The sequence below is a fragment of the Pyrus communis genome, chromosome 10 (assembly GCF_041283825.1).
Source record: "Pyrus communis isolate YQ-2024b chromosome 10, ASM4128382v1, whole genome shotgun sequence".
In the NCBI taxonomy this organism is placed as follows: domain Eukaryota; kingdom Viridiplantae; phylum Streptophyta; class Magnoliopsida; order Rosales; family Rosaceae; genus Pyrus; species Pyrus communis.
The window spans coordinates 1,843,334-1,855,392 of record NC_142574.1 but is presented as its reverse complement, the minus strand read 5'-3'; the positions used below and the strand labels follow the sequence as shown (position 1 = coordinate 1,855,392).

The following is a 12,059-nucleotide window of genomic DNA, read 5'->3' as shown; positions in this document are numbered from 1 at the left end:
GTGAGATAAAAAATGTGTGTGTTATTTCTCCAAGAAAAACGGGTAGAAAAAACAATCTACCTCCATGATGGTTCAATCTCAAGGGTAAAGTTTGTCCTAGTGTGTGGAATTGTACAACACTTATATGGTTAGATGCCTTTATTAGGTAGAACATAAATACATTTTCTAAAATTGAAGAAGGAATGCCTCTAGACTACAGTTGTTTAGCGAAATTTTTTAGTAATATGTCTTCATTAGTTCTATATTCTATTTTTTTATTAAAAAAATGATATTTTACACTAATTTATATTAAAAAAAAAAGAAATTATTTGAAATTGGAACGCAATGAGTTAAAAGAAAAATCTTAACCACGAGAGCAATTCACCACAACCAACATGATTCTATTAGTTAGATGATCGAGTTTCAATTTTCCATGCCATCAAGGTGGTTATCACACAATAATGTATATAATTTAGCCCTATGTGCTCACCATTAAGTTTCACGCATTTATATGGGCTTCATGTGTTTTCACGGGCCCACACAAATAGGCTTCTTATTTGTTTATTTCTTTTCCCTCTCTTTCAGACATGTTGTATATAATTTATCACAAATTTACTTACCAGGAATAATAATTAGAATTATTTTGATTCTTGAGTTTTTCGTATTTACTAAAATATAGATATGCAAATCCTTTAACATAATTTAAGGCATATTTACTTACCAAAAATGATAATTAGAATTATTTTGATTCTTGAGTTTTTCGCATTTACTAAAATATAGATATGCAAATTGACACACCCCGATTCGAGATCAGGGCGTGCTGGCCGTCACGTGAGAGTGACGTAACCATGTGCACAGTGCGGAAGCTAATAAAATGATAATGGAAAAAGTAATACGAATAAATAAAAACTAGCATACATAAGGTAATAGAAACAAGTGCTAGCGTAAGTGAGACACGAGTTCAGAGCATAACGCCTAAAGCAGTCCAAACGAAAATGACGCAACAACAGTACACCCGAAGGTGGCCATACGCTGGTGATCGTCTGTCAGAAATGCCGGGAAAGCCCTCTGGGAAACCACCGAACCTGCTAGACAACTAGAACCTGGAGGGGCGCAAAACAAAAGCGTGAGTGGGCAAAAACAAAGCTTTTCGAAAACCATTTAACGAATAAGTTCTAACCCCTCGCCGTAAAACCTGTATACTTCCCAGAAAATAAACATATGTACGTATATAAATATATACCAATCATGCTCAAGAATATGCCATGTCGGAACCTCAGAATGAAATGCAAGTGCTCATGTATAAATCATATCAATAACATATAGTCTGGCAGCCGGAGTCACCTAACGTGACCTGTACGGCTGCATATAGAGCTCGAATCTCAATCTCAATAACTAAACCTGCCCACGAGTCGGAACCACCTAAAGTGGTCTGTACGACAGGCCTGGGTGTAAAACATATAAACGTTCTAGTGCTACGATCACGTGAAGGCTGTGCGAATAATCGCGGGTCACCTACGAGTCGGAACCACCTAAAGTGGTCTGTACGACAGGACTGTGCACCTAACTTGGATCCAAGCTGAGCGTGTGGTGCGGGAGGTGAACATCACGTGAAGGACTATGCCCTACTCTGGGCGGGAGCACTAACACCGGGGGTGCAGGTTATGAGCTTTCTAAGCATCTCAAATCGCTACTGAATATAAACATGAATAACACTTACCTGGCACTTACCTTTGCGTCCACAGCACCCAATATGCATATGTATGTATATGCAACTAATAATGCGACTAATGATGCACAAACAACGATAATATAATGCATGGCATATGGCAAATGACAATTCAATTCAATTTCTGGGAAAATATAAGTATATAGGTATATACGGAAAACCAAAAGCCCACTCACTGGTATGTGGAAGGGTCGTAGCCCCCCTGCCTCGAGTGACCACGCTCATCCTCAGGATAGGTATCACCTATATGCGAAACAACTACAAAAACGTTAATTTTAAAGCACATAACCAACCTTTTGAAATAACTTCTCATACATTGCTCAAATGGGGTGTATGAATACACTAACGTGATCTACTCAACCTCACGAACATCCCCAAATTTTTAGAAAAATTTTTCACCGCCGCACGCGCCCCCACGCGCCGGCCACGCGCAGGCACATGCCTGGCACGCTGATGGCGTCAACTGACGTCATAGGGAATATTCCATCAGTTCTAACGGATTCCGTCAACGGCGTCAGGAATATTCCGTCACCTTCTTCGGCGCCGTCGCCGGCGCCGGGAAAATTTTCAAACTTCGATATCTTCTTCGTTTTTCACCCAAATTCGACAAAATTGGTACCAAAATGAAGCTTAGAACTAGAGGAACACAATTATACTACTTTCAAGGGTTAAAAACCACAAAATCTCACCTGGAAAAACAACCCAACTCCGGCCAACTTCGAATCCAGTGATCCCGACATCCAAATCCTTCAAACGAACCACTCCGAGCCTCCTTGGAACCCCACCAAGCTTCCTACAAGCTTGAAATTTCCTAAAACGTGAGAAATCACGTGTACATGAATAGTACCCAAATCGGGCTTCGTGGATTCGACGTGAAAACGATGGTGTTCTTACCTGGAAATGGTATAGTTGCACTCCTGCAGGCCTCACGAGCTCGAAAATGTGCTTGGTTTCTTCGATCTGTGGAGGTTTAGTGTGCTTGTGTGTGTGTCCGTACAATGGAGGAGGAATGGGGAAGGGAACTGGGCACGGGATAGGGGGTACAGGGCAGAGAAAGTGTGTAGGTGTAGGTTAGTGTGTGTGTGGCTCACAACAAGCCAACAAAAACCCAAAACAACCACAACACGTAAAGAAAACACACTAGGGGCAATATTGTCTTTTCACACGTACGTTACAATGTTTCTGGGACGGGCTGTCACACAAATCCTTTAACTAAATTAAATGCAAAAAACTCAAGAATCAAAATAATTTACAATTTTTTTTTTAAATGAATCGATACCGAAGAGGGTATAAAAGTTCACCTAAGTCACGCAATGTGTTAGCAATAATTTAGTATTAAACTTGCCAAGAATCTAAACTTCAAATCTCCCACTTAATTACAAATAGAGATGACTACTACTAGACTGATATACTAGTAACAATAGTATATAAGAATTGAGATAATAAACAGACATAACTTATATAATTCAAAGATAAAAAACACAATAACCAGTGAAGATCATATTTATCTTGTTTCCAAGATATGTACACGAACCCATAAACACCAACAGTCTAATGATAGTCTTATATAAAGTTACAAGAAGAAATATGGATAATATATACGCGTATTATTCGACAATTTTTTTAAATAATGCAGTAAAAATCCAGCTATATATAAAGTTTTAGTATTTATTTATTTACTTTTTAACTTGTAAGTAAGAGATTTTAAAATTGATTCTCGTTAACAGCTGATTTGATATAAGTTATGGGCAATATAGTAAATTAAACACAAAATAATTTTACTGTTTTTTTTTCAAAGCCTCATAGTCAGATAACCATATCAGCTGCCCAATTTTCTCTTTTTTTGTTTTTTTTTTCTCAAATAAAACAAATCTTTAATAACGAGATAATTATGAACAGTCACTAAAAATATGCACAACCTCTTCAACAACAAAAAATCGTCTGAAGGTCGTTACCAAAAAGCTTTGGCAATTATTTTATATTTTTCTCTTTGTAAGTTTTATTTTCACAATTTTAATAAGCAACCCTGCATAACATGTGTACAATTGTTAATTATACAATTAAGCTAACCGAGAGAAAGTTTAATATGATTCAAAATCTATAAGTTTAATTAAGCTATGGGGGTTATGAATCAATATTTAATACTGTGAGGCCCTGTTTGGCAGATTAGATAAAGGATCGGATATGATTAGTTATACGGACTCGGATGTTTGGCGTTCACTCGTACTAAATAAGCGCCGGATTAATTTAACCGGTCGGATAGGATAACACGGTATACACCCGCTTAATAAAACCAACCAAAACGCCCGGATTATTTAGTCGGGGAAGAAGAATATGGGAGAGAAAGGGAGGGAGTTTGGGGGGTGTGGCGGAGAGAGCTGGGGAACAATTATTTGGGATTCTTCTGCAGTCGGGGAAGAAGAAGGGAGAATGAGGGAGGGTGTTTGGGGGGGTGCGGAGATATCTGGGAACAAAAAAATGATTTCACTTTTTTTAATTTTTTTTTTTTTTTTTAAGTTTGATTCCTCCTATCTAGTATAATACTAAATACAATATAAATAATACGGTCACTAGTCCGATATTGCACCAAACACCCGACTAATTTAGTCAGTACTATCCAATGACTATTTATCCTATCCGACAGAAATAGTCAGATAGTCCGAGCTGCCAAACGAGGCCTGATTGGTTCGGTGATTTTGGTCCCACTCTACTTGCATAATGTCCGCTAACCATTTTGTTTCTTCTCAATAATTGAGCTTTTTTATTCGTATGTGTCACAAATAATTGAGTTACTGAGTAGTCTGAGTTGTGGCAAAAATATAACAATACGTACGTCCGTCTCAAGTATGTCTATACTGTTATTTTAATTAACGGAGCCTGAGGATTTGAACTTAATTTTTTTTTTTTTTAGCAAACGATAGTATCTACATTAAAGGGGTGTGATAGTGGGTTAAACCTCACAATGTGCTAGTAATAATGTGTTTAAATTCGTCTTTGGTGAAAATCAAATTTAAGACTTCTCACTTATAAATAAAGAGGAATAATACTAAATCGTGGTATTAATTGACAAAACAACATTTTGACAAGCTTTTATTATCTCTGTATATAATAACACTGTGTTTGCATAAAGAAATTTAATATTATCAAGAAGTTTCAAAACTATAGAAGAAAAAAATGAGGAATTTTGGAAGATATATTCAATTGGAAGCATGCAAAAGTCATTAAGGATGCGTTTGTTGCACTGAACTATTTCCGATTGGATTAGCTTCAGGAACTAAGTTGGATTGACTTGGCATGGATTAAGCAGTACTAGAATTGTGAAACATTTGGTGCAGTACCGAACTAGCTACGAACTAGCTAGGACTAAATTTTTATTTTTAATTACTTGTAATGAAAACTTCTAATTGAACTCACGAACTTCCAAGCTAACAATCATACTTATTTCAGAAAACCCACATCACACTTATTTCAAAGAACCCAGGTCCTAAAATTAATCAACATTTCAGACACCAAAAAATTAAACTTGTTGCCTGCATCCATGAAATGGAAGAACAAGATGAATCAGGAAGATAACTAAGTTTAAATACCATCTCCGTCATCTTCTAAATTCAATGAATTAAAAAAAAAAAATTTCTTTTCTGCTCTTTCTGTTTTTTTCTCTTAACTTGTTGCCTGGAGATCCATGAAATGGCAGAAAGATGAATCAGGAAGAATCCCCAATTTGCACGATGAATCTCCCCTCTCTCGTTGCAAGACGAATCCCCAATTTGCAAGACGAAGACCTCTCTCGACTGCAACACGAATCCCCAATTTCTCTAATATAAAAAGTCATACAGAAGAAGATGACGGAGATTACGAAGCAGCCATGACGGAAATGACCCAGTCGACAAGGAGGCAAGCCGAAGCCAAAACCAAATCAGCATCTTCAAAGCCACAGCCATGGCGATTGTGAAGCAGCGAAGGAGAAGAAGATGACGGAGATGACCCAGTCGACGAGGTCATCGTTGAAGATGAAGCGATCGACGAGTTCATCGTGGGAGATGAAGCCATGCCCGAAGCTTGTGCCTTCAACATCGAGGTCGATGAGGTGATTTGAGCAGGAAGAAGAAGTTCTTAGCCAGTCCCATGGTTTTCGTTGGGACAAGCTAAGACCGGCTAGTGAGGTCGCTAATGAAGGTGAGTCTGGGGAGAAATTTTGGCCGTCACGAGAAGGTATATCACGTATCCTTATATAAATGATGAGATATGTGTATTAAAAGGTTAATAACTTAAAAATTAAAAATTTCCACCACTTACATAAAAACATATAATGTATTATTCGTGTTTTCGTCATAACTAAAAATTTCTCGAGTCTGGACTAATCCCATTAAAACTAGTCAGGTCAAGAAACAAACAACAGACTACTCTAACATTTAATTTAGTCTAATCTAGTGAAACCTAGTGAATGTGAAACAAACACAACGTCCCAGTTGATTAACTGTAAAATCTGAGATGGAAAACCTGCCGCATGTTAAATGCTTTTGCTGACCTAGCTAGTTATTTCGTTCAATTTTTCTTTAAGCAAACGAGATGATAGTTTCAAAGACTTCACAATGCACTATTTAATAAGAAAACTATTTCATCGTAGTAGGACTAAAGGCTGGTTTAGTATTATTTTGCTTTGAAAAAAAAAACTGTTTCTGCTGTGCTGTGAGAATAAATAGCTGTGAAATAAAGCAGCAGAGTGTTTAGTAAACTTTTTTGTAAAAGTACTTTTGAAAAAAAAAAAAAACAATATTATAGTGTTTGATAAACTTTTATGTAAAACAGATATGAAAAAAAAAGTTGGTTTTTCAAAGCTGGGTTTTGCAGCTTTCTGTTTTTGGCTTTTTTTCATCCAAATCTGTGAAAAAAAGCTGAAACTGAATGTTTACCAAATATAAAAAAGCTCCCAACTTTTTTTGATAGCTATTGTTTTTCAGAATCACTTCAGCCCCAAACTAGGGCTAAGTCTCGGTACCGTCCTCTTCATTTATGTGGATCGGAAACATGAAGTACTTGTTTCTTCGCATAATTTATTTATTTTGTTTATAAAACTGCCTTGGGAAATGACATAAATGGTCCAAAAAATAAATAAATTGTAAAAAACGTGACAGTTTATAAGATCATAGGCTCAGCCATGAAAATTCCAATCCCATTAATATGTATGGCAGGTTGCAACCTAACCAATCTCAATTTCTCAAATTTAAGCCGTTAAATCGAATAAATTTACAAAAAGAAATAAAATCAAAGGCCATAAATTAAGGAGGAGTATGTGAATAGCACCACCCATTATTTTTTGGATGACTTATACTATATTTGAATAAGAAAAAAAATTAAAATTTTGACAAAGCCAGGATTTACAAATTGAATTGTACCAATTCCTTTATTTGGTCATAAAATAGAAATTTAGAATTTCTATGTGGAAAAAAATAACTTGAAATTTGAGACCTTTAATTTCTAAGTTAAAATTTCATGTATATAAGTGTCATCTCCAAATTTTTAAGAAAAAAGTTAAAATAAAAAAAATTTACATTCAACTTTCATTGTTCTTTTAAGTTAACTAACTAAGAAAATTTAAAAATTAAAAAAAAATAAAATTTCTCCATTTTTATTACCTTTATTTTAATTTTTTTTATAATATTAAATTTTCTCATCTAGATATACTGATATTAGTTAGAAGAGAAAATAAAAAGGAAAACTAATAAAAATGGTTTGAAAACTTTGAGTTTTAATGATAAGAACAAAATAAAAGGTAAAGTGAATAGTACCAAGATTGATTTTTTAGTGTAAAAATGTGATTTTTCGTTAAAATGAACAGTACTATAAACTTTTCGTTAAAACTTTCAAAATAAAAACTTGTCAATGGCCGACTTTTGTCTGGGTCATGTGGTCTGACCACCGCCAAAGTTTCTCCCAAAAGTTGAGGAAAGAAAATGAATAGTTTTCAAAACCAAGGGTAATTTGGGCATCACAAGAAGTACCAAGTAATAAAGAATCTGAATTATTACAGAGACAATATCACAGAATTGATTTGGTCATTTCCGTATTGAATAGTGCCTGCATATTGAATAAGAATCCTCTTTATGAGGATTTAAAGATTAATCAATCGTGTTTGTTCATCATATATCGTATGGTTATTTTTTATTAAATATTATTTATATTCAATTTTAAAATAATTTTAGCCAAACAATATATGATAAACGGACACGATTGATTGATCTTCCAGATATCAACAAAAAGAATCCAAAGAGGATCCTATTCCCTGCATATTAGCCTGCATGATTAAAATGGTCAATGGGTGCCACGTTTGATGGGTGGGGGCAACTCAGTCATTGCAGCTACGTTGTTTACGGAACGACCACCGAATTCCGAAACCGAACCCCCAAGAGGGCAAGAGACAATAGCCAAAGCTGACCTACAAATGGGCCAACTTATTATCCTCTCGGCTCTATCTGCAGCTGTTGATGTCACTCCTACTGATAAATATGATCATTTCAAATAAACAATTTTATTTCTAGACCTTGACTTATTTAATTTGTCTATCGCGATGCCCTCGAGTTTCTGCATTGTAGTTTGGATCTCTCTTCTCATAATTCATTTGAATTTTAATTTTTTAAGACTTTTAAATTAAAATGGTTCATGAAATTATCATAATTTTTCAGTTTGATTCTTAAAATTTAAAATCGATAGGAATGTTTATGAAATTGTTTAGTGTCAATCATTTTGTAAAAAAATCCCATTATGAAGAACCCACAAGTCCAATTGGAGGGGTGATTTGACAAATACCCTCATTTAATGTAAATTTTGTACGAAATTACTAAAGTGATTAACAGTGAATAATTTCATAAATCATTTCTATCAATTTTAAATCTCAAAGGCAAAAAAGATAGACTATTTTAGTTAAAAAGTCTTTTTTAAAGCTAAAAGTTTGATTGATTTAAGTGTAGAATATTTGTTGTATAAAAAAATATACTTTATTCTCATTATTCTATATACTTGAATACGATCGTATAACATGTAAATATATATGTACAAGTATATACAACAAACTTGGGATGCAATAAACTATATTTTTCATATTTTAGTTACATTTACGTTTAATGGTAAACTAAATTATTACTTGAATGTATATTTTGAATTAAGAATTCGAGTGATACAATGTCGTATTTTTATTAATATATGGTAGGTTATACCTTGCTATCACTCGTATAATTACTAAGAAGAACATGTGTGAAGGGAACCAAATGAGCTGTGATGGACATTTTAAACCCACAACAACCAAAAATAACTGAAGAATCCCTAGCTTATGTGCACAATTAAATTTGATAATTGTTAATTGATAAAAAGAATGGATTATTGAGATTGACAGGCAAAAGCCACCACAATAAGTTAATTAATTCCAAAAATGAAACATAGATATATAATCCCTCCTTCATAAAACTCAAGAGAGAATTTCACCTTTCTCTTGTCACATATTTCTCAACTCTGACTGCGCTACGCAGATGCCTGCGCTTCCTGTGCCTGACAACTGATCAACCATGTTAGCATCATCAGGGCGGAGCTCCGGCGGGGAAGCGGGCACCATGGCAGAAGTGGTTCGTGAAGGCAGGCAAGAATCCGAAACGACAGACGTCTTGTCAAATTCAGTTCAAGAGGGAAACAAGGGTCACCGGAGCTTATATGGGCGAAACCGATGGCCTCGACAAGAAACGGTGGCGCTTCTGAAAATACGGTCTCAAATGGATGCCGCTTTTCGTGACTCAAGTCTCAAAGCTCCATTGTGGGAAGATGTTTCAAGGTGAATTTATCTTCTCGATCGAAAAAGTACAAGCTAGCTAGTTTGTGTACTTGTTTAACTTTAATTATTCACCTGAGATCGATCGTCACTCTTCTTCTTTTTTTTTTTTAATGTGTTTTGTTCTTTTCTTTTATAATTTGTTTTTGGGTTGCAAGTGAGGCCAGAGGGTTAGAGCTTTAGCCTTAGAGTCGGAGTAAATGTTCTTAATACTAAAGCTACAAACTTCTACAAATATTTCGATTTTTTTTTATCCATAAGAAGTTCATACGTACTTTTGCAGGCAATCTAGGTATAGCTAGTTTGGTTATTTGTTTTCGGATTAAAGGGTGGTTTTGTTAATTTTTAGGATTTGAATTTCGTATTTTACAGGGGTAATCTGTTTTCTTAAGTCTCCTGTATTTTCTTTTTTGTTAATTGATATTAAAAAAAAAAAAAAAAGCAAATGATGACCCAAATTATGTACAAGGGTTGCCATAGTTTTAATCAGGAGGCTAAGGTAATTTAAAAATAAAAGGGTAGAAGTAGCTTGCAAGGTGGAGATGAAACCAGATTTTGTTGTTTCCTTATGGAATTTTGATCTTATTATTTTAACCAATGTGTTCATATTCTTGTAAATATTCTTTTCCCCCTTGTTACTGAGTTTACGAGATGATCCGACTTAATAAAAAATAAAATTACAGCAGTCCATGAGCTTTTTTCTATCTAATCTTTATTTTTAATCTCTGTAGAAAGCTAGATGAGCTTGGTTATTACCGAAGCGCTAAGAAATGCAAGGAGAAATTCGAGAATGTGTATAAGTACCACAGGAGAACCAAAGAAGGCCGGTCTAAAAAACAAGAAGGAAAAACTTATCGATTTTTCGATGAACTTGAAGCTTTCGATCATCAAAATCATCACCATTCATCAACAATAATACCAGCAAAACCTCAAGTAGTCCTGTGGCCAACCATGAACAATAACCATCCAAACAACCCTAGTCTTGTAGTTCCTCATGTCACCACTACCACTCTTCCTCTTTCTTCAACGCCAAGCATCATGGCCCCAACAAATGGTTCTCTTCCAAATTGTCCTCAAATTTCACCACCACACATTACAAAATCACCTCTCAATCTCTCTCAGCAAAATATTAATGGTTTCAAGCCGAACTCGGCAACAAACAATCTTTTTTTGAGCTCTACTTCCTCGTCTGCCTCTGATAAAGAGTTTCAAGTTCAACCCCGTGACAAGAGGAAAATGAAGTGGAAGTACTTCTTCAGAAGGCTGACCAAGGACGTGCTGGAGAAGCAAGAGAAGCTGCAGGAGAAATTCTTAGAAGCCATAGCGAAGTGCGAGCACCAACGAATGGTGAGAGAAGCAGCTTGGAGGAAGGAAGAGATGGCAAGAATGAGTAAAGAGCACGAAATTTTAGCCCAAGAAAGATCATTAGCAGCAGCACAAGATGCCGCGGTAATTGAATTCTTGCAAAAGTTTTTGGGGCAACAAAACTCGACAAATATTCAAGCACTCGAGGCACCATCATCACGGCCCCATCCACTGCCAGTACTAATGCCACCACCGCTGCAAGCTCCGGTGGCAGTGATCACAAGTAGTACTTTTCATGTTCCGAAACTAAATAACGGTGAAAGTCCGTTTCCTGGAGGATCCACAAGATGGCCGAGAGTTGAAGTTGAAGCTTTGATAAACTTGAGGACATATCTTGACGTGAAGTACCAAGAAGCCGGGCCTAAGGGGTCTCTTTGGGAGGAGATATCGGCGGGGATGAGGCGGCTCGGATACAATAGGAGTGCAAAGAGGTGCAAAGAGAAGTGGGAGAACATCAACAAGTACTACAAGAAGGTGAAGGTGAGCAGCAAAACACGGTCTGAGGATTCAAAAACATGTCCATATTTTCACCAGCTGGACATCTTGCACTGTAAAAAGAACAATAAGAATAATGCTGGTCATGTGGTGAAGCCCAATGCTGAAACAATGCAGCCATTGATCAATGTCCAGCCAGACCAGCCAGCAATTGAAGATATCGAAAGGGAAAATGGGGATCGAAATGAAGACAACGAAGATGGAGAGAGTACAGAGGAAGAAGATCGGAATGATGACCAGATGGAGATGGTAACCAACTAGAAAGAGTCATCAATGGACATGGTGGATTCATGATGAGTGAGATAGAATAACTAAGTCTCTTTGTTTTTACTCTTCAGATCCATTTGACATAAAATGTCAATCCCAAATACTATCCCAACACATGACTGTAAAGGCACATACAAAAAATAAGATAAAAAGGATAGTGAATTATTTTTCCTCAGGTCCCAACTGATCTCAGTCTAGCAATTAACCATCAAGTGGGTTTGCACCAAAATAATGATCCTCTCTAACTAGGTGGATCAGGTTTTAAGGTTGAAAATTTCGAAACCACCACCCAATTAGTTATATATTGTAATACATAAGGTCCTAAAATAGTAACTTTAGCGCGAATTTTATTTTTAGTTTTTTACAAGAAGGTAAAAATTTGGGTCAAGTCACACAATGAATCATTCG

General features: G+C 35.8%; 1 protein-coding gene across 1 annotated transcript; it reads left to right on the top strand.

The window, feature by feature from the left end:
* Positions 1–8,968: 8,968 nt before the first annotated feature.
* On the top strand, positions 8,969–11,826 carry LOC137729811 (trihelix transcription factor DF1-like). The gene is made up of 2 exons (XM_088677103.1): positions 8,969–9,527; positions 10,256–11,826. The coding sequence occupies exons 1-2, from the start codon at positions 9,268–9,270 to the stop codon at positions 11,643–11,645; spliced, it is 1,650 nt and encodes a 549-aa protein (XP_088533229.1). The 5' UTR covers positions 8,969–9,267; the 3' UTR covers positions 11,646–11,826.
* The last annotated feature ends 233 nt before the right edge of the window (positions 11,827–12,059 follow it).